General features: G+C 50.1%; 1 protein-coding gene across 2 annotated transcripts in view; it reads left to right on the top strand.

The window, feature by feature from the left end:
* MYO5B (myosin VB) overlaps window positions 1-26,257 on the top strand; it is a 320,122-nt gene that overhangs the window by 210,784 nt on the left and 83,081 nt on the right. For both annotated transcript variants that reach the window (XM_066352739.1, XM_066352738.1), the window contains exons 11-16: window positions 478-559; window positions 1,105-1,245; window positions 6,745-6,867; window positions 7,617-7,700; window positions 20,659-20,814; window positions 21,699-21,796. In XM_066352739.1, the coding sequence (XP_066208836.1) occupies window positions 478-559; window positions 1,105-1,245; window positions 6,745-6,867; window positions 7,617-7,700; window positions 20,659-20,814; window positions 21,699-21,796 (684 nt within the window). The remainder of the gene's footprint in view (window positions 1-477; window positions 560-1,104; window positions 1,246-6,744; window positions 6,868-7,616; window positions 7,701-20,658; window positions 20,815-21,698; window positions 21,797-26,257) is intronic.

Raw genomic sequence — 26,257 nt, forward strand, 5'->3', positions numbered from 1 at the left:
GATGTCCTCAGTTCAGTCCGCACAATGGTGGATGAGGCAGATATTAAAATGGATGCTCCTGAGGAACAATGGCATGAGGAGATGTTGCCATGGAGAGTTAAGTGATAAAAACAGGCCCAATTTTACATAGAATTCTAACTTGCTCAAAAAGGTCAAAATCAGTGAAAAGAAACCTACCAAAACGTACCCGGTGGTCAGGTTGAGTGACAGGATCATGAGCGACTTTCTCTCATATCTGCTTTTCCTGATTATGGAAATAGATGTGCGTTCTCGCTCTCCTACTATAACAGGACACTGTCAGGGGTACTGTACATGCCACAGCGGTCTCCAGGCACAAGAGCAGCGGACGGGACCTCTGTGCCGAGTGCAGGGTGGAGCTGACGGGAGTAGACAGAGGGTGAGGGCAGTCTTTCCGAAGTCCCTGTGATTCTTCAGTAATGAGAAACGTCCTGTGTCCTCCCTCTTTCCATTCTGCAGGTTTGAGACGTTTGAGGTAAACAGCTTTGAGCAGTTTTGTATCAACTACGCCAATGAGAAGCTTCAGCAGCAGTTCAACTCGGTAGGCTTGGCTTCTGGGCCTGGGGTTTCAGGGTGGGGGGGACCTCTGTCTTCCCGAGAGTGACGGCCCGGGCCCCTTCTCTTCCATCCAGGGCCAGTGGGCTCTGGCTCTGCCCTGACCTTGCACTGGCTTCCTGGTGGTGCCCAGCCTTCGGAAGGTATGCCCTGCTGCTCAAGAGGAGGTCTGAGTGGGGAGCTGGGTTATGAGGGTGAAGGAGCCTCTTCTTGGCTTTGACTCCCGCTCCTCTGAGCCGGGCTTCGGGGAACTTAAGCAATCGCAAGCAGACAGAGGCTCTTGGGATTAGTTGGGGTATGGCGTCACAGGCGATGATGAGAACCCCTTAGGGAGGGGTTCACATGGGAGTGAGCATCACCTAACTAAGCTTTGCTCTTCTGCCATTGTGACTGTGACTCGGGGCCCGAAGCTTTTCTGGAGGGCGTGCACCAGCCTCCAGGACTCAGAGCCCACGTGGCCGCAGCTCGGAGGAGATGGATGTTAACATGCACAGGCAGCTCACTGACCTTGGCTCTTCACTTCTCACCCAGCACGTCTTCAAACTGGAGCAGGAAGAATACATGAAGGAGCAGATCCCTTGGACCTTGATTGACTTTTACGACAACCAGCCCTGTATCGACCTCATAGAAGCTAAGCTGGGCATCCTAGACCTGTTGGATGAGGAGTGTAAGGTAAAGCTGGTGATGCTGTCATTGACTAGGTCAGTTCTAGGCGTGAGGTGGGACGGAGGAAGCTGAGGGGTGCAGGGCAGCACCTGAGGCCTCAGAGCTGGAATTTCATCTGGAATTAGCCTGCCTTTCGTGTGCTGAGGGAAGCCCTGGGGTCCATTCTGCTTACCAGAAGGTGCTAGAAGGTAACCTGACTAGCAAGTGTTGCTGTCACTGTGCTCTCTCTTTTGGCAAAGACTCGGTGGTTTGATTGGCATGACAGGATGGTGGTATGGATTCGATGCCCAGATAGCCTGGGTTCTGAGAGAAGGACCTCAGCATGCAAACAGGTTCCCCAGGGAGTGGGGTCAGGCACCCGGATGGCCCTGCTGTGCCCAGTGGCTTGTGGGGGACGGAGCTGCCTGGCTTGGGGGCCGGGGAGGGCCATCATTTCCCCCATCCAGCCTTTTGTGGATTCTACCAGGTGGGACAGGAAGCATCCTAGATTGCCAGTGTGGGAGCACCAGGCTGCCTTGGGGACGGGGCAGGGAATCCGGGTGATACTACTCACCTAGCTTCTTTGGCCCCTGGTTTCCTGCCCTATGACCTGGTGGGGGTTGGATCTGATGAGCTTCCACATTTCTCCCACTTTAGTGGTTGGTGATAAGGAAGTGAATATATACCAACCCGTCCAGCGATGGAAACACTAGTTAGAAGGTGTAGAAACCACACGCGTCTTGTGTGGAAGGGGAAGGAGGCAGGTACGTTCTCCTCGGTCTCCCACATTGGCCGGCAGAGGGCGGAGCATGCCTCCATGGCTTGGGAGGAGAGGTGTTCCCCTGCCAGAGGGCTCCCTGAGTTTCACTGCCTATGAAAAGGAAAGGGAAGGGGAAGGTGAGTAGGACAGTAGAAGACAGAGTGAGAATATACTGAAGCCCACGGTTTGCATGTTTTTATCACCTGACAGTTTTCAGAGTTTCTTCAGAGCCACGGGCTTTGTCCTGAGTGAGGTCAAGGCAGGGTAGCTCCTTAGTGTGGAGGCAGTGGGCCTCGGTATGCTTCTCCGGCGACGTCGCAGTAAAGCTGTTAGGACAGTTGTCCCTGCATCGAGTGGCACTGGCTCAGTGACTGAAGTCACAGCACACTCCCTCCAGGGTTCTCTCCTGCTGTCATCACTCACTCATTCTCTTGGTTCAGTGTCCACTGCCAACGTCTCTCCCTCCCCTTGAGTGGCAGGAACGCGCTCCCCCTCCCCCAGTCTCTTGGGATTCGGTCTCTACAGTCCTGTGTCCTGGCAGTGTCGCTGCCCCAGTCCCTTGCTCCAGGAGGACTCCGGTCTCCCTGCCCTCCCAGGCCGGAAGGTCCAGGAGGACTCCAGCCTCCCTGCCCTCCCCAGGCCGGAAGGTCCAGGAGGACTCCGGCCTCCCTGTCCTCCCCAGGCCGGAAGGTCCAGGAGGACTCCGGCCTCCCTGCCCTCCCCAGGCCGGAAGGTCCAGGTGTTCTGAGGAGCGCGTGAGGCAGGTGGTTCTTCCTGTGTTGGTCTCCCTGGTTCTGTGATGCAGAGCTGACTGGGACGCACCTCTCATGAAGCCAACGAAGAGTTTCAGGATGCTTGATTCTGTGAGCTGAACAGTTGCCTAGTTGACTTTTGATGTTCTCACCCTGCCGTTAGCAGGCAGAGGGGACCGCTGTGGGTTTGTCTTAGCCTGTGGTTTGAGGATCTGAGAGGTTCCCCGACCCAAGGGACCATGTCCCAGGAATGTCACATCAGAGCGATGGGAGCACTGGTCCAAAAGCACAGGTGCGGAGAGCTCAGACCACTCTTCAAGTAGTGGGCCTCGGGCCACTGAGAGGAAGTCCAGAGAGGTGAGGGGCTGGGAGTAGGTGGTCCCAGGAGTGGTGGGGAGCTCCTGGCAGGTGGCGGGAAAGTGGGCGGCAGTCACAGCAAGGCCCAAGGTGCAAACCACATTCAGCAGCCAGGAAAGTGACTTGGCAGCTGTGGGGGTTCCCACTGCAGGGGGAATCCCTGCAGCCCCCTGCTCTCAGTCCTCCTGTTGCATGCTGATGGGAAGTAAAATCCAGCTAGGTGGGTGATCTCTGCCTTATGCTCTGTAGAACCTTCTGTTTGGGTCAGATTTGTAAAACTGTGTCCAACTCAAACCGGTACCACTGCAATTACTCAGGCCCCCAGAATGTGTTATGAATCTATGGTATGTCTGGTCTTGAGGGAAAGTCCTCAGGAGAGAAGGAAGGGACCGTCCTGCTGGCCAGCAAGGGAGGAGGGACAAGATGGGCCCCCGAGGAGCGTGGCCTGAGGGGTGGCTGCAGGCAGGCCCCCGGGTCCTGGAGCAGGCTGGAAGAGGCACGGACCACAGCTAAACAGAACGGAGGCAGGTGATGCCAACGCAGGGGCTTCCGGGCCACACGCAGCCGCTGGGGTTCTCTATTCCATCTCCTTGTTTCCTCCTTAGCAGGGCCAGTCTGAGGAAAGCCTGGATCCCCTGCTAGTCAAGCAGGCGGGGGCTCCGAAGGGTGGGACACGGGACAGATGTGGTCAGATGAGACTCATTCTCCAGCAGCTCTCTCTGGTGACTACGAAAGCCAAGCTGGAGAGAGACTGGGCAGGGGAGGCGGCAGTAGGCTGGATGAGCGGGGAGAGGGGCTCTGGAAGGCGCCGGCCAAGGGGAGGGCCCCCGAGGGGAGGGCCCCCGAGGGGAGGGCCTCCGAGGGAAGGGCCTCTGAGGGGAGGGCCCCCGAGGGGAGGGCCCCCGAGGGGAGGGCCCCCGAGGGGAGGGCCCCTGCGCTCCCCAGCACGCTGTCACTGTCGGGCAGAGCAGCTCCCAGGGAGTTGTCTGGGCAGAAGCCTATTTCAGTATTTTTTTTTCTTACAAATACAAATTAAACATGAAAACAGCTCTACTTCAAAAGACCCTAACAATTCAGGAAGAGTATATTCATTGCATTCTAAGCATTTAAAACCTGTCTCACAATTTCTATTTCAATGGTAAAGAAACAGTCGGTTACACATTCTTTTGAAAAGGATTCTGTTCGCTGCATATTCCAGAGCTACTGAGGGCCACGGTCTAGATTTTTATCAGAATACGAGACTGGCTTGCTTTCTCCAGTGCCCGTTTTAAATCTGCTTCTGTGGAAGGAGCTTCAGAGATCAGTGCCTTCCCCCTCACCCTGCTGCTGTGGCGGCCTTTAGATCTCTGCTGTCACTCAGGAGGGCGTGATGGGGAAGGTGCATGCGGCAGAGCCAGCCTGTCCCTGTGTGAACCCCAGCTCTGCTACTGCCCAGCTGCGGGTCCTCGGGTAAGGCCCTGCCCTCTCTGTCTCAGCGCCCTTGCCTATAAGACATGTATGAACATAGTGCCTAGCTCATAGGATTATAGTGAGGATGAAGTGAGTAGTGACACCTGAAATATATAGGAAACTGCCTGGAAAATCAAAACCACTGTGAGCATTCGCTGTGAGAATCTTAATTGTGAATTCGCGCTGGCCCTTATTTTCTTTTTTTTTTTTTTTTTTTTTCATTTTTCTGAAGCTGGAAACAGGGAGAGACAGTCAGACAGACTCCCGCATGCGCCCGACCGGGATCCACCCGGCACGCCCACCAGGGGCGATGCTCTGCCCATCCTGGGCATCGCCATGTTGCGACCAGAGCCACTCTAGCGCCTGAGGCAGAGGCCACAGAGCCATCCCCAGCGCCCGGGCCATCTTTGCTCCAATGGAGCCTTGGCTGTGGGAGGGGAAGGGAGAGACAGAGAGGAAAGTGCGGCGGAGGGGTGGAGAAGCAAATGAGCGCTTCTCCTGTGTGCCCTGGCCGGGAATCAAACCCGGGTCCTCCGCACGCTAGGCCGACGCTCTACCGCTGAGCCAACCGGCCAGGGCCAACTGGCCCTTATTTTCAGTCGAGGCTGGGGAGTGAGAAGAGAGACTGGCCCTCGCCTGGAATGTGTGCACTTGACCCTGCTCGCTGATTGATGCCAGTCTGAATTGGTAACTGTGTAGGATTGTAGCGTCTGTTGACAGAAGTCCAGTTTCATTGTCAAAACAAGATGGTTCTGATACCAGCAAATATAGGTGTTAGCTTAGGTGGGGCTTCTCATCCCAGCCCTGCCCTTTCTGTTTGCCCACCCCAGTCCTGCCAGCCTTGGGTCCCTAGTGTCCCTGTCCTCTGTCCCTGCCCCGACAGCCTGCCACGCTGACCCCTGCCTTCCCCGAACCTGCTGTTTCTAAATACGGCATGCTTGGAGGCAAAAATAAAACGGCGTGTGTAAAAATGCTGAATTAGATATATTTTATATTGTCTGCCTGATACAATTAATAGCCTCTTTCAAGAAAAAGCTTTTTTTTTCTTGAACTTTCTACAGCACTTACCACTGGGATATTCAATACTAGTTATACCAGACAGAGTATCGAGAAAAATCTGTTTGCTTACAAAGTAGTTGAGAAGTCTGTTCTCAACTGTGTAAGCATTTTCCTTATGGCACAAACTTTACTAATTTACTAAACAAAGCTCTTTTTAAATGGCTAGTGCAAGGGTCACCTTCCTCTAAACCAGTGACGGCAGGTCTGTAGACCCGTTCCCAGGGTGACAGAGGCGGGGGCACGTTCCGATCGGAAGAGTGCCCATCACCCCTGACAATTGGAATGATGGGTACAGGGACTGTTATACTTCAGCAAAGCAAGATGGCTTTTTCACTTTTGAAGCCATCTCTAAAGACATCAAAAGGGAAAGGGTTCTTAACGTAGTGGAACCTCTAAATCTAAATTTAAATTTGGGGGGAGGTAGAGATTAGTACCATGTAGCTGCATCACCAGGTACCTCGTACCCCGTGTGTGGCTGGAACCCAACTGAAGTTCTCTGAGGGGCAGGAAAGAATGAGTGTGGGCTAGTTGTTGAACCCAACAACCTTACAGGTTGCAGTTGCAGAAATCAACGACGAGCGCTATTCGGCGGAATGTGTGTGAGGTCTGGATGGGGAGGAGTTCCAGAGCCAGACCCCAGGTGGTCAGGAAAGGCTCCGTGGGAAGGACAGACGGAGCCGAGCGGGGCAGTGGCACTGAGGTCGGCGTGGGGAGGGAGAGAGGGCTTTGTGGCCACAGGAGTCGGCCTGAGTGAGCAGGAGCGTGGCACTGGAGGTGGCCGGGACATGTTCGTGACACTGAGGTCACTGGCCTCTCCGGAGGGAGGAAACTGCTTCACATTTGCTCCATGAGTTGTCCCTCTGCCCCCGTGACCGTGGCCTCCACCTTCATCCCCTTTAAGCCCTTCCAGCGTCTGCCAATCAGCCAGTTCTTCCAGGCTCCACACGCACCTGCGGACACCGGCGAGCAAGACCCGCGTGGCAGGCTGGAACCCTGCGGCAGGATTCCACACGTCCATGGTGGAATCTTGTTTTCCATGTCCACACGCATCATGAGGGCAACTTACTTACTGGTGGACTCCATCCCCCTGCCTCAACTCTTGGCTTCCTTTTTCCTCTTCACAAAGCACCTGGTTTTGTGGTTCTGCAGGTCCCTAAAGGAACGGACCAGAACTGGGCTCAGAAGCTGTATGACCGGCACTCCGGCAGCCAGCACTTCCAGAAGCCCCGCATGTCCAACACGGCCTTCATCGTGGTGCACTTCGCTGATAAGGTGGACTTCCCCCCTGTGGCTTTGGGGCTCTGTGAGCCCCGCCCTCGGTAGACTCGGGGTTCTGGGCTATGAGGGGCTGGGGCAGCCTGAGGTCTCTTAGATAGAGCCCCCTCCTGACCCTCTCTCCTCCCAGAGCGTCTCTGTGGGGCACCAGCCAGTCAGGACACGGCAGAGCCCCCGCGGGTGGTCGTAGCTCCCCGGGTGGATGCTTAGCAAGTACTCACTGAGGGTCTCCTTCCTGGGAACGGGGCAGCTGCAGCTGCCAGGGGTCTGCCCTCCTGGAGCTCGGAGAGGAGGGGAGGGGAGCACAGCGCTGCTCTCCTGTGGGGCCTCCTCTCCCACGAGCGGGAACACACTCAGAACTTTTCTACGTGGATTTCTGTTCTGCACGCACTTACCCAGTGCTTCTCAAATTCCATGTGCATGTGAGTCACCTGCGGTCTTGTGAAAATGCAGGTTCCAACTCAGTAGGTCCGGAGTGTGGCTGACAGGCTGCATTTACATCCTACCCCCAAAGGAAGTCTTCTAGTAAAAGGAAAATCCTTTTAAAAACAGTGTGTTTTTCTCTTGCGTGAGTCCCCTCTGTGTGGGTCCCGACCTCGTCTTGGGTCTGCGTTTTAAAGGGGAGCCTCTGCAGGGTTCCCGTGGACACCGCTTTTTAGGAACCACTGTGTGGATGAGCTGGAAGCACTCGGGACGCTGGTCAGGCTGAGGCGCTAACCGCTGTCTCTGTTCCCGCCGCGGCCCAGGTGGAATACCTCTCAGACGGTTTCCTGGAGAAAAACAGAGACACGGTGTACGAGGAGCAGATCAACATCCTGAAGGCCAGCAAGGTAACGGGCTGGAGACGCAGGGCCGGGGCCGTGAGCAGGCTGGTCCCCACCAGAGCCCCTCCTTCTGACGCCGCTCCTGCCCAGTGCACTCAGTGTCCGCTCAGTCTGCAGGGCCTCCCAAAGCAAACACTTAAATGGGGCGGAAGGTAGGATTTAAGGTACACGGGAATCTGCTATCTTAGAATGTTACTTCCATTATCTCCAGAATTTTTCTTCTCATGGTCGTACAAAAAGATGGCGGATATTGTGTCCGCTCCACGGGTGGAGGAAACAAGGCATCGATCATGTAAACAAGTATTTATTAAGCACCTGCCTTGTGAGGCACTGCCCTAAACACCCGGCGTCACACAGAGGTGGATGAGACAGACTCTTCCCTGCAGGGGCCTGCACTCCAGTGCGTCGTGGGTGGGCCGATAAACACCCAGTAACTGTGGGAAGAAAGGAGGAGCGGAAGAGGGTCCTGCAGCCAGGGAAGTGTGGGTGCCGCGTCCCCACTGGCCGCTGCCCTGACACAGGTGCCGCTCTGGCTTGAGCCCTTCCGAGGAAACCCAGGAGGGGACCCTGCAGGACTTAGTAGGTTTTCTCTCAGACCACGTGGCACTGACCTTTGCAGGACCTGAAAACACTAGAAATGGCAGATTAACTTCTCTGTGATAAGCCTTTGGTGAGAGCAATAGGGGGAGATAATGGAGTGCAGAAAGCGCACCCAGCAGAATGGACCCCAGAACGTAAAGGCAAGTAAACCCCATGAAATCCCATGGCCCGAGGCGAGAGGTGTAGGGAGGGTTTGAGTCAGGACCAGCGTGTGGGTGGCCCAGGACAGACCCCTGCCCAGAGTGAAACCCAGGAGATGAGGGAATTAGTTGTCACGGAGACAAGTTTGCTTTGGGGAAATGTGTCATTTTGGAGTTCACCACGAGAGGAACCTCTCAGCCTGCCCATGGTGGTTATTATGACTTATTTCATTCTTTACAAAGGGGCTGGGGTGGGGTGGGGGGAAAGGAGAGCCATAGTGACAGGGAGAGTGCAGAAGGAGAAGGTTTGAGCACTGGGAGTGACTTTTCCTCATCCTGCGTTCCTTAGAAGCTTAGAGGCCTGTGACTTTCCTGTTAGTCTGACAGTGGCCTCAGAGGGCGACAGATTGGACTGTCTTGTTACAAGTTTCTTCTTTCCAGTGGGAGCACAAATGAGTGGTGAGGGGAGCTGGGTGCTTTCTATTAAATATGCTACTTGGTTCTGCTGTTGCATTGATTTCATCCTGAGTGTGTCTTAGGGATCCCACAATCGAAGAAGGAATCTGACAGATGTCATCTTTCATTAATAACAGATTTGTTTCCCTTATATTTAATTCTGCTATTTGTGTGGTATGTAGTGATAACAAATGCATATGGTTAACCTCATGAAGCTTACAGTCTAGTGAAAAAGATATACAATTTAATTACTAATTTTGGTAGTTCTGTGAAGGTCAAGAAGTTGCTATGGGAAAGAATAATAGGTGTTTGTTTGGAGTCCCCAAGACCACCCCAGGTCCAGGCATTTGCTAGGAGGACTCATAGAACTCGGCATATGGTTGGTCTCATGACCATGATTTATTACAGTGAAAGAGTACAAAGCAAAGCAGCACAGGGAACCCATGCTCAGATGCTGTCCAGGGGGGACCAGGTGAGCTTCTGAGAGCCCATCAGCACAGGAACCCGTGCACGAAGTAGTCCAGGGGGGGCCAGGCGAGCTTCTGAGAGCCCATCAGCACAGGAACCTATGCACGAAGTTGTCCGGGGGGGCCAAGCGAGCTTCTGAGAGCCCATCAGCACAGGAACCTGTGCACGAAGTAGTCCGGGGGGGCCAGGCGAGCTTCTGAGAGCCCATCAGCACAGGAACCCGTGCACGAAGTAGTCCGGGGGGGCCAGGCGAGCTTCTGAGAGCCCATCAGCACAGGAACCCGTGCTCAGATGCTGTCCAGGGGGGCCAGGCGAGCTTCTGAGAGCCCATCAGCACAGGAACCCGTGCTCAGATGCTGTCCAGGGGGGGCCAGGTGAGCTTCTGAGAGTCTATCAGCACAGGGAACCTGTGCTCAGGTGCTGTCAAGGGGGGCCAGGCGAGCTTCTGAGTCCTCTCCCAGTAAAGCTGCATAGAATGTGCTTAATTCCCACAGTAGTGAAATGTCTGCCAGGGAAGCTCACCTGAACCCAGACATTTAGGGTGTTTATGGGGAGTTAGCTATGAAAAACCCTTTGCCTAGCACGTGCCAAAATTCCAGACCCCCAGAGGAGAGCAGATGTTGAGCATAAACCATATCATGTGTATAAACAGTTTGGGCGCAGTAAGCCATTTTCAGGCGATTGGTGAAAGTACTCCTGAAATGCATGTTCCCGGACACCAGCCAAGCCAAGTTTGTAAGCAGGCCTTTCTAAGGACGGTCTCAGGCCTGCTCTATCAGCTTTTTTTTATACGGTGGTATCATAGATTGGGGGTACTGGATTTTTATTAGAAATGAGATAAAGGCTCATAAAAATTCAAATAGGGTAGACAGATATAAAGTAAAAAGTGTTCTTCCACTCTTTGACCTGCCTTTTCATGAATTTCCCGTCTGCGTAGATAAGCAGATGGTACATAAGATTGAAATGAACTAATTTTTCACTTACCATTAATCTCGGCCATCTTACCACATGGGCACGTATCTATCTGCTTCTTTCTTTAAACAGCTGCTGGTGTTTTGCAAATTCAAGTGATGCTGCTGTGAATGCCCTTTGCATGTTTGCTTCCTTGTACAATTACATCTGTCAGGTAAATTTTTAGAAGTGGCATTCACGGTTCAAAGAGTGTGCACTTCAGAAGTTTACAGCTAGTGCCAAAGTGGAATGAGAAGCAGGTCTTTGACCCACTATTCAGAGCCTACCGTCTCCCTTGTCTCCCCATCCCACCTGCCGCGACTCTGGCTTTGCCCTTCAGCAGCTCGTATCTCTCAAGAACCAAGGACTCTGGTGTCAAGCCTCCCTCAGTGGTGCTGTGATGGTGGTCAGCAAGCCTCAGAGATTGACCAAGAGGGGCTCTAGGCCTGCTGGACCCTAGCAGGGGAAGAGCTAACTCTGCCCCCCGAACCATTCCAGCCCATTACAGACATCCCAGAAACAGAAAGCAAAGATGGGCACTGGGTCACTATAACCCGGCCAGCGACCTCTCCACAAGCTGCAGCTGTGGTGCAGAGAGTGATGGGGAGTGTGTTTTTATTCAGACAGAGGGACATGACTGGCAGCACCTGTCATCAGAGCGTCTTAAAAACCCCATTCCTGAGCATCTGTTTTCTTTAAATTTCTTGTTTTCACAGCAGTCCTATGAGGTTTATGTTACTCACATCATGGTAAGGAGAGAAAAATAATAAAGACCAAGAAAGAGACAAGGCCCCATGACACAGAATTAATGGCAATTTTTAATGGTTTTCATCTCACTAAGCAGTGATAAACCACAAATCCTGTGTATTAATGCGTAGTTTTTCTCACAGTATTTTTATTTTATAGGAGTCCCTTCTCTCTTTTGTGTGACACCCCTGATAAGAAATTAACAAATCATTCTGCATGATTAAGCAGTATCAGATTGAAGAGTCCCATGTACCCTACCAGCCCAAGTGATGTTGGAGGAACTCCCACCAAGAGCAGTGAAATAAAACACTGTTAATGAGAATGTAATTAGTAAAGCCCATTACCCTGCCTAAGAGGTTATAATGTAGCTAATTGCTTTCTCAGCTAGCAAAGAGCTATAAATAGAGTCCTAAGTAAAGAAATGCGCTTTACAACATGACTCCGTTATTAACAGGCTGATGTTTTAGGATGGAGGTTTTCCCCACCCAGGTTTTGTTTATAATGGAAAGCAATATTTTATCAGTCTGAGAAATGCAATCTCACAAGGAGATTTCCGACTCCAGAGCAGCACTGAGTGTAGGCCAGAGGGACAGATAGTGGCCAGGTGTGTCCCAATAAGTGCCAGGGAACCAGGGCCGTCCCGGGCAGGGTTCCTGACATCCCCTGGTCCAAGAGTCACAGTGGTGTAGCTCGGACGAGATCCAGGCATGCTCTCTCTCCGTCTCCTTCCTGACTTCAGCGTAACGTCCGCTCATCCAGGAGTGACAGTGCTGTGTATCTGTTGCTTCCTATACTGGTTGGTATGTTTCTTTCAGGTCACACTCACATTCTATTTTGAGCAAATATGTTTACTTTTTAAAAAAATTACATGTTTTTCATTATTTTCTAATTTAAAATGGACTTTTTTATAAAACAGCTTTATTGAGATATAATCAACATGGTATAAAATACTTGCCTCTAAAATACTGTGCCTTGGTTTAATTTGCTTCCTGTTTAAAATCAGTATGTGCTGGTGGTGGAAAAGCCTTTCCCAGTATTTGGAATAAGCAGATCACTGTGCAGAGAAAACGTTTTAGGACATAGAACAATATCATCCCCTTTCCAATGCAGGAAAGAGAAGTACCACGACTTTTTCTCCAAAGTCTATTTAAAATTCTTTTATGCAAAAATATTTCTTTCTTAAAAATTGTAGATTATTTTTCCCAAAAGGGGGAGCAGTAACCATGTAAAAGAATTGATTGAAAAGAACATTTATTTTTTATTATGCTTACCAAGTTTTTAAAGATAAGATCCTAGGTGAGAGATCCCAATCAGACGGTTATTAGAGGGTTTTATTTTAGTTTCGGGTCTGTGTTAAAGGGACTTTGGTTTCTGTTCTTCTAAACAGAAGTGAATAGATGTGATTACTGAGGTAACAGCTATGTGTATAGCTGTAATTGACAATTTTCTTAAACTGTCAAATGGTCTTTAGAAAGTGTTTTCATACTTCTTTTAATGCCTTTCAAATAGATTTGCCTCAGGCTTTTTAAATTCTATATATAAACCTGAATAGCAGAGAATACCAGAGCCAGGACCTGTGTACACTCAAATAAGTGACAGTTTTAGGGAAGTGCTGGGTATGTTTGAATGTATTATCTGAATGTTTCCAAGATTGAAGGGAGGAAATTTATTTTTAAAAGGCCCAGGTGGATGCTGTTTTTTATGCCCTAAGACGAATTATAATAGTTCCATTACTGGCTAGTCAGCTTATAAACAGACTTTGCAATAGCTCTCTAAAAGCCTAAGTGCAGTTAGTCAATTAAAGAAAAAACTTCTCTTCCTCACTCAGAAGTGCATTATTTTGCCTAAATCCATAGTCACACAAGAGCTTGGTAACTGCTCTTCATTGAGACTGGAGGTTTGTTTAGAGTTGGGATGCTCAGGTGCCTGTCTGGCCCAACCCCTTGTCCAGGTGGGTGGAGGGGTTAGTAGTGCAGTAACTGCTCTTTCTGCCTGGTCTTTCCCTATTGCCTGCGGCCCAAGGTCCTACATGATCTCTCAGTCCTGTGGTCAAACTAGATGTCTTTGTATGTTCACTGCATTTATAGAGCGGATTCTGAGTGGAATGTGTATCCGCCCCTCCTTCCCAGAGTTAACGTCCCAGTAAACTCCCTCTCCATCCCGGAGACCCTGCCACATGCAGTGTCGTTAGCAGAGACCTGTAACGAAACACATCTTTTAAACTAAAATACAAATTCTCCAGAATAACAGTACGAGCGTCTTGAGAAATTTTCATTTGCTGCCCTTAAGTTGTGTTGTGTGTGTGTTTGTGTGTGTTCACAGGGCATAATGAAGCAAGAAAAAGGTGCATATGTTTTAAAATACTCTTATCGTTGACTCTGACTTCAGAGTTCATCACGTGGTTTTGATACTGCTATAGGCCTTAGAATTTAACAGATTTCTCTTTATTTTTGACAGAGTCAGAGAGAGGGACAGATAGGGATAGTCAGACAGGAAGGGAAATCAGAACCTTCAGTTCTTCGTTGCAGCACCTTAGTTGTTCATTGATTGCTTTCTCATATGTGCCTTGACCAGGGGGGCTACAGCTGACCAAGTGACCCCTAGCTCAAGTCAGTAACCTTGGGCTCAAGCCAGCAACCTTGGGCTTCAAGCCAGAGACCTTTGGGCTCAAGCCAGCGACCATGGAGTCATGTCCATGATCCCACACTCAAGCTAGCGACTTCGTACTCAAGCTGGTGAGTCTGCACTCAAGCCTTGGGGTTTCCAAACTGGGTCCTCTGGGTCCCAGTCTGATGCACTATCTACTGCGCCACCACCTGGTCAGACGTACAGAAAAAAAATTCACTATTAATGATTTCTATAAATTAGACGCCCTCAGTGTGCTCATGAAGTTGGTAACTTCTACCTATGGCTCAAACATTTGGAAATCAATTCCAGAAAGTATCTGAATTAGAATACTTGAACTACTGTTGTGTTTTGACACGACAAAACTGAATCCAAGAGTTGTCTTTAAAATGCACACCTCTCTTTAGCCTCCCAGTACTTCCCTATGGAACACTCTTGATGCTGGTCTGACTCAGCCCGCCCCACGCTCACGGGCACCTGGGCTGTCTGGGACCAGTCCACAGAGCCCCCGGGGCCTGGACAGCCCTCTTCCCCCACGCCCTCCACTGTCTACTGTTCCTGCCGCTCCCCGTGTTCTCAACTCTGGGTGCGATAGTGGCTTTCTGACAGTGCAGACAATGCATTTTTTATTAATTTTTAAAAATATCTTATTGATTTTAGAGAGAGGAGGAGAAAGAGAGAGAGAACATCGATCTGTTTCTGTATCAAACCGGCAATCCCTGCGCTTCAGTACGATGCTCTAACTGAGCCATCGGCCAGGGCAGGACACTGCACTTTTAAACAAGGATTACTGGATACGGTTTGGATTCAGAGAAAGCTCTGGCTGTTGGGTAGAGTATGTTTGGATGGAGGTGTGCTGGGAGGTAGGCACTCAAGCTTTAGGGGATTGGGTTGGTCCAGGAGAGCTCTTAGGCAGACATGAACTCGGTCAGCGCTGTCCTGGTTGAGGAGGAGAGGACTGCTAAAACGTCACTCTGGAGAGGACTTGATCATCGGTGGGGATAAGAAGGACAGTGATGGCAGGGCCTCTCCCTTTGATTTGGGAGACCACGGGTGAAGGAGGTCTGCACCAGGTGGAATCTGGACTATCCAGTGGAACACCCAGAGGGAGGAAGACCTGAGCAGACAGTGGGGACTGTGAGTCATGGTAGGAGAAGACACGCCAGACTGGAGGCCGGCTTGAAGGTGGTCGTTGAAGCCTCAGCAGTGTAAAGGCCCATCCAGGGAACGAGTGTCAGCACAGGTACAGGGTGAGGATGCGTTTCTGGGAACCAGTGAGGAGGAGAGAAGCAGGAAGGTGCCTGTGAACGGTGCTGGGAGAGCAGTGAGGGAGCAGGAGGGGGCTGAAGGGAGGCGGGGGGCTGGCTCTCCGAGAAGAGGTGTTCAGAGAGGAGGCGCGGTCGGTGGGGTGGACGCCTCTGGGGCGTCAGCGACGGAGGGACGAAGGGTGAGACCACCACCCCCAACCACCAGATTTGGCAAGTAGGGTCCCCAAAAGTTGCTCTCAAGATCCGTTTCTGCAGCATAGGTGGGGGCCAGGGAATGTTCAATGGAGGCAGTGTGGGAAGAGATGACGTGGAAGGTCGTGTTGGACACCTTGCCTGAGATCGCCAGGGATGAAGCGGGATAGAGGACAGACAGCCGACCAGGGACATTTTTAGCCTAAAAGACACTTGAACACAATTATGTGTTTAGGGGAAGGGGCCAGTGAACAGGAAGAGTGTACAGGGAGGAGAAAAAGCGGTTCAGGGAGTTAAAGAAATCATCTGATTCAGTTCCCTCGCCTTTACAGATGAGAAAAGGAAAGTCTAGCAAGGTTAAGAGGTTGGCCATGGGTCATGCAGCTAATTAAGTGGCAGAGTCACATCTAAAAGTCAGCTCTCCTGACTCTTGCTCTATGGCCTTCCTACCATGTCACCTTTCCTCCTAGAAATCCACTCGGTTATCAGCTCCTCTGTCTCAGCGCCTCTGCACACCTGTCACAGTGCTTCCTGTGTGGGGGACTTCAGCCTCTTTACGTGCTGCAGCCGGAGCGATCTTTTCCAAAAAGATACTGCTTCTGGAGGTCATTGTCCTGCAGATCATTGCTTCTCCCTGTGCTGCTTTGCTGCTTGGGCTCTGGAGTCAGGCTGTCTGGGTGCAAATCCTGGCTTTGCCAGTGAATAAATCTGTGATCTTGGGCCCTAAGCCTCAGTTTCACCATCTATAAAATGTGATGTGATGAATTTACACCATGTTGTTATCAGGAGAATTGAGTAAATTCATATATGCCTGGCACATTCTAAGTGCTTAATAAATGTTAGTGCCATTATTATTATTATTATTTTTAAAAAGCCCTTCACATTGTTCTTAGGACAAAGACCAAAATCCTCAACCAAAGCCCTGTGTGAGCTGGTCCCTCTCGCACCTCCTCACTGTGAGCACTGTAGCCACACTGGCGTTGTGTTAATTCCCTGAATGTGCAGTTACTTCTATCCCATAACATGCTTTCTTACCCCACAATTAACCCACCAGCTCTCAAACGCCCCTTAAGAGAATTCTTCCCTGATTTCCCCTACCCTGGACCCCTGAGTAGGTCATTCTGTTATTGTTATAACAGTCTCTCTGTTCATTGTTTATTTCCTTTAGGACAGTGGTCCCCAACCCCTGGACCGCAGACTGGTACCGGTCCGTGGGCCATTTGGTACCAGTCCACAGAGAAAGAATATAACTTACATTATTTCTGTTTTATTTATATTTAAGTCAGAATGATGTTTTATTTTTTTTTAAATGACCAGATTCCCTCTGTCAGATCCAAGACTCTTGACAGCTTGTCTCGGTCACGTGATACATTTATCCGTCCCACCCTAAAGGCCAGTCCGTGAAAATATTTTCTGACATTAAACCGGTCTGTGGCCCAAAAATGGTTGGGGACCACTGCTTTAGGACATTCATCTTCTTGTCACTATGCTTTTAATTGTGGGGTTAATTGATTAGAGTTAGCCTTCCACGCTAGACCATAAACTCCATGATACGTGAGAGGCCATGATGGTTTTTGTTCACTTTTGTGTTCCTAGCCCCTTGCAGAGCGTTTGTCGTGTATTTGGCAGTCAGTGAGTGTGGTGGGTGGGTGGATGGATGGATGGATGGATGGATGGATGGATGGATGGATGGACGAATGAATCAGTCCCTCTAGTCTTGACATTCAGTGACCTAATATTTACTTTTTCTTTTTTGGAAGCACATGGAAATGAGTAACTAATAAAAGTATCATTTTTAAGATATTGGCGTGCACAAATTTCAGCTACAGATATTTTAAAAAATCCGAGTCGTCTTTATTCCTCTGACAGCCTAGTGACCTTCCCCTATAAGTAGACAATATTTATGACTTTGACATGCCGTGCGTGAAGAGAAGAGGAGGAAGGGGATTGTTGTCAAAGACAGTGGAGAGTAGCCTGACCAGGTGGTGGCACAGTGGATAAAGCATTAGCCTGGGATGCTGAGGCCCCAGGTTCGAAACCCTGAGATTGCCGGCTTGAGCGTGGGCTCATGAACTCGATCCCATAGTTGCTGGCTCGAAGCCCAAGGTCGCTGACTTGAGCCCAAGGTCACTGGGTTGGCTGGAGCCCCTTGTTCCAGGCACGTATGAGAGAGCAATCAGTAAACAACTAAGGTGCTGCAACTATGAGTTGATACTTCTCATCTCTCTCCCTTCCTGTCTGTCTCAATCTGTCTCTCTCTCTCTCTCTAAAAAAAAAAAAAGATGCTGAGAATAGTTACCTGCTGGCCGCTGGAACAGAGAAACATCCTTAGTGATCTAATTGGATGAACCTCCAGGCTGCCTGTGGACAGCAAGGCCCCATGGCAGGGATGTAGGAAGTGCTTTCCTTTTCTTGTGCTAATAGTAGGGTCATCAGCCAGTTCCAGCCCCAGAGAAGCCAGCAGTGAGGATGATGTCAGCCACTTACCAGAGACGGTCACTGGCCATTAGTCAGTGCTTTTAGACTGAACTTAAAATGTAGACCATGGAGAAAAAGAAGCAGTCTTTATGTGTATGTAGGTTACTGCAGGAAGAAATTGAAGTCCCATGCTTCTGATGGCTGGTGTGTCTATGAAAATGAAGAGTACAAGAGAAGGGTGAGATTTCCAGCATGCTTGTGCATGTGGATGCACACATGGATACACACACACACACACACACACACACACACACACACACAGAATTGTTGAGCTCTTTTATAACGTACCTGGCTAGCTGATGTGAGTGGAAAACGAAAGAACTGACTTAGGGTATATTGTTACTTCTGACTTTAAAGTTGGACTCCTAAAAAATATAAACTGATAATACCTATGAATCTTCTTTTTAGTTTAAATTACTTGGTATAGAAGATACGGCCATAATTTCAACCAGCATCTGATGCTAGTTTTGAGCATCAGCCATCACACCCTGTACGTGCTGGTGAGCACACTCACTCTACTCTGTGATTGTCAAGTGTTCCTGCGCAGGACCGGGCTCTGGCTCGGTGAAGATGAGCACTTGGATCATGGAAGTCGTGCGGGTCACCTGGTCATGCAGGTGTGCAGAGACTAGCAGAGGACCTCAAACGGGATTCTCACTGAGCACTGCATCTGTCGCCCCAGTGTCTCATAGGATACACCTTTAAGTTACTGCCCATGGTCCTAGGTGTGTTGTAGGGGAGGTCAATAATAAAACATTCCATGGGGAGGGGGGATGGTCACCATGTGTTTTATCCTCCTGCCACATCCCCAGCAACTTGAGCGTGTAACCTAATAAGGCTGCAGAAACTGCCTTTGAACGAACCAGGTCACCTGGATCTGACACCAGGTTCCAGAAAAGTTTTCCTATGCCGCCAGTGCTGCCTTGTCCCTTGTCCGGACATTGTAAGGTACGAACGTGGAGACAGCATGCACCTGCAGCTTCTTCAGGACTCTGTACTGTCAGGCGTCCCTGAGTGTAGGAGGAGGTGAGCAGAGCCTGCCTTAGCTTCTGATGTGAAAGAGCCCACAGGTGTGGCCTGATACTGATTTTCTCCTAGGACTTTTTGAATGCCCCCAAAATCCTGATGTAAGCCCTGATAGAGTATGCTGTTGTATCATTTTGTGAATTTTGGAACTATCCATATATAATTCTTTTATTTCCCAAGCTATTAGCATGGTGCTCAGGAAATACTCATTAAACTGGGACCGAATTTGTGAAAGGTCTGGGAAGTTAAGTGCAGAACAGTATCAGGGCATCATGATCTGTCCCCCTAGGACAGACAGCATGTGGACGGTGTTGCACCTCAGGCTTGCCTTAGCTCAAGCCTCCCGCTTTGAATTGCAGAGGCTGTTGTCAGCTGGAGAAATGTTTCACAGAGCGCCTTTTGTGTATTTAATCTTCCTCTTTTCACGATGACAAGGGCCCTGCTCCTGCCCCACCAGATCTGGGAAGGGCTCACCTTCAAAGACCAGTGTTGGCTCCCCCAGATCCCCCAGGAAGCCTCCAGGAAGGAGAATGCTGTGCAGATGCCTTGGAGATAAAGACTGTGTCTCAAACTTGTTTGTATTTCCATTTCCTTGATATTGCTGGTGTGAATGACCAGGGTCCCTGCGTGTACTGAAACAAGTTATGACCATAGGCATCGGAGGCCGGGGCGTCAGAAGCATGGCCCCGGCTGGGCCATGCCCCACAGTCTGCGTGGGGCCGGGAAGTGGAGGTGGTTCTGGGTCTCCCTGAGCTCTTTCCTCACCTGCCCCTTGAAGAGTTGATCTGAGTGGTTTCGCAGATCTAATATGCTTCTAATTTTCCTCTTCAGCTCAAAAATATAACCTCAGGCATCTGCACTTTTATGATATAGAGAAAGTTTTGTGTATATATATCCCTAATAAAAGTAATAAAACTAGGTCATGTTTGAGGGCTTATATGCTTACACAGACTGTCTCCTTTAGTCCTCTTCTCAGTCCTTATCCTCCTTCGAGAGGGGGGCTAGGAGGCTGTAGGCTCAGCCAGCATAGGACTCAGGGCCCAGCACGGACCTCAGCTGGTACCCGGGTAGCACAGCTGAACCTGGGACAGGCAGATGTGAGCCGATGGAGTGAACCGGAAAAGTGTCCTGTGGGCTGGGACTCGCTGTACCACCAGCCCCTGGAGACCTAATCTTCACCCTGGTCACCCAAAAGGACACAGAGATCATCTTAATTAGTCTCACAACAATCCTATATAACAGGTACCTTCTTACCTCCATTGTACTGATGACTAAAGTAAGGCTCAGGGAAGTTAAATAGCTTCATGAGACCCAATAATAGTAAGTGTGGAAAACGTTGATAAAACATAGTTCTATTAGAGTAGAGCCAGCTTCTGTGACCGCAAGGGAAGGAAATTTCGCCCGTCTCTGTGAGTGACGGTTAAGCAGGAATGCCTGGGAAAGTTACTTCCTTGCTTTAAATTGAAGTAAAATTCTTAGACCCAAAATTTATTCTTTTGAAGTGTCCAGGTCGGTCATTTTTAGTGTATTTACCAAGTTGTGCAACTGTCACCACTCTAAATTCTAGAATATTTTCATTACTCCAAAAAGAAACTCTGTGCTCATTAGCAGTCACACCATTTTTCCCGACCCCTAGCCCCGGCAACCACTAACCTACTTCCTGTTCCCTGGACATTTCCTGTAAATGGAATCACACGATGATTTTTTATAAGTGACTTCTTTCACTTGGCATGTTTCCAAGTTTCATCCATATTGTAGCACATATCAGGACCTCATGCCGTTATACGTTGTTGAGTGAAAGTCCGTCGTATTGACATACCACATTCTGTTTATCCGTTTCTCAGCTGAGGGACATTTGAGTTGTTTCTGCTTTGGCCATTAGTGCACAAATTTTGGCCTATGTTTTCACTCCTCTGGGGTATAGATCGGAAAGCTACTTTGAAAGAGTTTAAGCAGAGTTCAGGTTGAAGTCCGAGAGAGCTTGTTTGCACTGTTCTCCCTGTTTGTTCCTAGTTCCCACTAGTGGCTGACTTGTTTCATGATGACAAGGACTCCGCTCCTGCCTCCACCACATCTACAAAGGGCTCGTCTGCAAAGATCAACATTCGCTCCGCCAGGCCCCACCTGAAAGCCTCCAACAAGGAGCACAAGAAAACTGTGGGCCACCAGGTCAGCCCCCGGGCTCGCGGCAGGGAGCTGTGGGTGTGGCACACGTGCACGGCTGGCCTCTGTCAGTGAAGGATGGCCATGGAGTCAGGGAGGTGGACGCGGCATCCACAGCCCGGCCACCCAGCGTGGTCTTTCTGTGCTGTTTGAAGAAGGAAGCTGAGGAACCTTCTCTAGAGGGAATAACCAGGAGAGGGACTGGGGGTGACGATAGCTGGGACAGTGCATTTACTCCCTGTGCCAGGGCCACATGACAGCACCACAGATGCCCAGTGGGAGGGGTAAGAGGGTCCGGGTTGTGGAGGAGGAGTAAATAAGCCTGGAGACCAGACACTGAGAAACAACCCCTCCTGCTTTGGGGTCTTCACGGGGTGTTATGTCCAGTGCGTCTCCCAGGAGATGAGAGTTGCCGAGCCCCTGGCAACACTGACCTTTCTGTTTCACTGGATTTGCCTGTTCTGGACCTTTTGTGTAAATGCAGTAATCTCCAGGATGCCCGGGAATCAGGTGTGCCAGCTCCAGGGCCTCAGGTGGAGTGAGAGGCCTCGAGGCACAGGGATCACTGCTCGTAGCACTTACTGACCTTTCCTTGTTTTTGGTCCACAACACTAGTTAGACACATAAGGGGGTGGGCTCTCCCCATTTGGTTTCAGGAGCCAGAATACAGGAAGGCCTTGACTTCAGTCATCCAGCAGCATAGGAGTATCAGAACCAAAATCCAACCCCAGGTCTCTGACTTTCTTCCTGTCCTTCTGGATTAACAAGAAAAATCAGAACAGTAACAGTAGCAACTACGGCGCCAGTCTGTTGGTTTTCCTTTACGTTTATTGTGCATCCACACAACGTTCTGGGAGTAAATAACCAGACACTGACTTCTGTCTCCCCAGTTCCGCACCTCTCTGCACCTGCTCATGGAGACCCTGAACGCCACCACGCCCCACTATGTCCGATGCATCAAGCCCAACGACGAGAAACTCCCCTTCCAGTAAGTGCGTGCCCAGGCGTCCGCCGGCTCCTCACGGTTGGAGTTGGGCATCAGGCCCGTCAAGCGCAGCCTCTTCCTGCTTCTTTAGCTCAGGAGGGACAGGGAATGGGCAGACACGGTTTTCAGCAGGATGAATGGTTGATCTTACGCTCCCCGGATCATGTAAATGCTGGATACAGGCCGGTTTTTTACCAACGTCACCTGTCTGCTGCCCAGGAGGATTCAAGGGGATAAGAGGGTGCAGTCCCCCACCCTGTGTCACTTACAGTGGTGTTGAGGACAGTGCACACTCGAATCTAATAGAGAAGCACAAAACTGTGCCACTAACTAGTGCGTCTCACTGCGAACGCTCAGTTCAGACACGGAGGTTCACGGGAGTGGTCAGGGAAGGCGTCTCGCATTGAGGCAACTGGACCTCACATGACATGTCGAATGACAGCGTACTCAGACGTTCCTTCTCTCATCCCCTCTATCCCTGAGCTCCCAGAGTCCTCCTCGCTACCTCACCATCCCTCACTCCTCAGCCTGCTCTGATCCAAATCCCGCCCCTCTCCCTACCTTGAAAACTTTCTCCTAGTTCTGGCCATACTCACGTGGTTGGTTCTACCCATATCTGTAAAGCCACAGTACTTACTTAAATGTTTTTGTCTATCTCGGGTTTCTGCCAAATTCTAGACCGTTCTTCCTGCCAGCCCCCTGCAGCTTCATTGGTCACACCCCATTCAACCTTTCTGAAACCTGACTCCTCGTCTCCCCCCCCCCCCCCATCCAGCCACGTTCCTCTCTGTTTGGTCTCCATTGGAGTAAATGGCATAACCGTCTTCTCGCTTCTCCCCTCCCCACCAAACAGCCTCCCAAACTCAGAGTCCACTCTGGACCAGTGCTGTCAATCAAACCTTCTGTGATGATGGACTGCCCTATAATCCACATTGTACCAAAATGCTAGCCACTGGTCACATGTGGCTGTTGAGTGCTTGGAATGTGGCTAGTGTCATTTCAATTACATTCAAATACCCATAGGTGGCTAGTGGCTCCCATATTGGACAGCATAACCCTCCCTTCCTCCTCCCTTCCTCCTCCCTTCCTCCTCCCTTCCTCCTCCCTTCCTCCTCCCTTCCTCCCCAGTGTCCAATCATTGTCAAAATCCCATGGAGTCTCCTGTTTGTCTTCCTTCCATTATCACCATGTTTTAGACTGGGTTCACTTCTTGCCTGGAATGCTGCCCTAAGCCTTTAGAATGGTCTCATCTCTACAGCCTCTCCTTCCCCTACCCCGAGCCTCCACATGTGCTATTTCCGCTGGCCAAGAGGAGATATATTTAAAATTTTTTAAAGCACTTTCTTCTCATCTTTCTGATTTCCATTTTTGGGCCTAGCATGATTTCTTTCTGTGAAATAATTTATTTTGGCAACTTGAACTCGCAGAACGAATAACTGAACTGCCTCTGCTGTTTCTAGCATTTGATAAAGCTTGTCTTGCACTCGGATGGGCCCTGTGTGGGAAACGGTTAGGAAGACAAAATTGAATCAGCCTTCTGTGAAGCATGCCAATTGTTCACTTTTTTCCCTTCCTCTAAATTTCTGAGACACGCTCAGGAGTCCCACCTCCACACCGACCCCCGGGCATCTGTTTACCAGCTGACTCAGGGAGAAAAGACAGAAGAGCAGCAAGTGTGAAAGACGTAGATTATGTGTGAAGGGCAGAGCGGGAGAGGAACAGGGAGGGGAGGGCTGGGTATGCGCTTGGGCCCCAGGCCGCTGTGACCTTGGGCGGCTCATTCACCAGAGTCTGGTGTCTGCCGCGTGCTTTTTTCTTGCTGGGCCTCCCCTTCCAAATGTGAGAAGACGTGGCAGACTTTGTAAGGGACTTTCCAGTTCTAATATCCCATTTTTCTAAGACTTTCCTTTGCCTTTAGTACCAAAAATCTTCCAGTAAAGAAAGAGGGGAGAATACTGAACCAACTCAGAAAACCTGGATTCAGGTCCAGGCTCCGCCAACAGTTGTTTGGCTGATCACAAACTGGTCCTTTACTCTGTCTCAGTTCTTCATCTCTTAGTTGTGGTTAAAAATAATAATTATGAGTGAATTCAAGCAGATAATTTGTATGATTCAAATCCATGATGTTATAACATTATTCTAGAAGGAACACGCCGTGTCCCTCCTCTCACTCCGTACAGTCGGGCCTGCTCATTCGCACTGGGACACTTTGGGCCAGGTAGTTCTTTGTTGTGGGGTTTCCTTGCACTGTGAGAAGCTTAGCATCCCTGGCCTCTGTCCACTAGATACCAGAAGTATCCCCACCATTTTGACGACTAATGATGTTTTTAGACATTGCCAAATGTTGCTTGGAGGGCAAAATCGCCCCCGGTGGAGGACCACTGTCCTACACTAAATGCTTTGATAGCACCTCTTGTATACAAGTGTTTTTCCCTCTGCTCCTTCCTTTATTAAAAAAAAAAAAAACCATTATACCTACCACTCACTGGGCATTGGGTTGGGACAGGTGGAATGATAATGAATAAGATATGTCCCTTATTCTTAAGGAGCGGCCAGTCACAAATAACTGGTGACGACATAGAGATGACTGTAGGCAGGTCTCCAAAGCACAGGAGCAGAGAGGTGAGAGAATGAATGTGTCCAGAGAAGGCAGCCTGGAGCGAGTGTGGCAGTCCGGGGTGGCTCATCTGAGGGACTGGCCGGGTTTCCCAAAGGCCAGGCCACAGGTCTCAGAAGCAAAGCAGTGAGAGCCTCAGGCAGGCCTGGCGGGGTGGGGGGTTGGAGCTCTGCAGCCCGTGCAAAAATCAATGAAGTGGCACGTGACTGCCCAAGTGAGGCCCAGTCTCACAGCCAGGGGGTCTCGTTCTGCATCCAGCGAGGCTCTGGCTCTGCTGCCCCTGCACGTCTTATTGGGAAGGCAGAGTAGAACCCTGCATTTCAACAGTTTGACTCTATGTATCTCACGTGATTTTTCAGTCCAGTCTTAGGTGTTGCTTGAGCACACCATGGTCCTCCAAAATTTAGTGGATGGAGGGGCTGGTTGTCACTCCCAGTTACCTAGTAACGAATGCAGATTGCGAGATGCATTTGACAGTGTGTTTACTTTACTGTTGGGGACAGAAGAATAAAATGCAAAAACATAGCTGTCTTTACACATCCCCTGGGGGTGCATGAACAGGGAAAGATGAAGACAGTATTTTCTTTGTATTGTGTCTTCCTTTTTTTCTCATGGTATTTCTGTCTTTTACATGACTTGGTCTTACAACAAACCAGTGACTTGTAGTTGAGCAAATATTCTCAGCTCCTATTGAATAAATGGGGAAACTGAGTTACAGAGAGGGTGTGTTTTGCCCAAAGTGACGAGCAAAGGGCCATTCTCCCCTTCACCCTGTTCATTTCCCACTCCACGGGGGGAAGGAAGTGATGGTGAGGTCTTAAAGAAGCAGGGAAGGATGTTCAAGCCGAGCTCAAAAAGTGTTTGCCAGGTGCATTCCATGGGACCATCTCGGTGAGCGGGGCTCCAGCAGGAGACTGAGCAGGTCAGACAGAGAGGGGAGCATGAGAGGGAGTCTCCCGTGGAGACACATGGCTCAAGGGTGGCAGACCCCAGGCCGGATCCTTCCTGCAGAGTTCCAGAATCCTGAGTGGGCCCAGCTGCTAGGAAGAGAACACCTGGCATTTCAGGGAGCATGTGGACAGGTGTGAGAGCTTGCCCACTGGGGTTTTAGAGGTAAAGAAACCTCCACCTGCATTTATCCCACAGAGCAAGGAGGCGGTCCGACCGCTCAGCCCAGGTGTGTGCAGAAGCCATCTGACCGGGGTACCCGGGACTGCGTCTGGGGGGCCTAGCCTGTGACGTTGGCTGAGCGGTGGGACAGCCAGGAACGGGGGACATTTATCTCTCATCCCTTCTCAGATTGAGGCAATCATTTCAGCAACTTATAAATTGTGATTGATTCTAGTTCAGCTGATTCTTTCTCCACAAAGACTCCTGGATCACCCAGCAAACCTAATACCTTTCTTCTAGTTTCTTTTAGCGATTTAACCACACTTATCACATGCCGCCCTATAGGGTAGGCCTTCTGCACACCCCTCCTCTGCAAGTGTGGATGCTCTCAGAAGGCCTGACTGTCTGGCTTTGATCTCTGTTCTCCAGAACAAAATGTGCTTGGATAAATACTGGGTTTTCAGATGAGGCTTAACATTGCAAGGTATGTGAGTTATTAAAGATGTACATTTCTCCCATCTCTCAAGACAGGAAGATAAAGTTCTTCATCTTTGTGATTCTTTTTTTTTTTGGAGAGAAGGACACAGAGAGAGAGATGAGAAGCATCAACTCGTAGTTGCAGCACTTTAATTGTTCATTGATTGCTTTCTTATATTTGTCTTGACCAGGGGGCTCCAGCCAAGCTAGTGACCCCTTGCTCAAGCCAGCAACCTTTGGGCTCAAGCCAGTGTGACCAT

This window comes from Saccopteryx leptura, chromosome 11 (assembly GCF_036850995.1).
Source record: "Saccopteryx leptura isolate mSacLep1 chromosome 11, mSacLep1_pri_phased_curated, whole genome shotgun sequence".
Taxonomy (NCBI): Eukaryota; Metazoa; Chordata; class Mammalia; order Chiroptera; family Emballonuridae; genus Saccopteryx; species Saccopteryx leptura.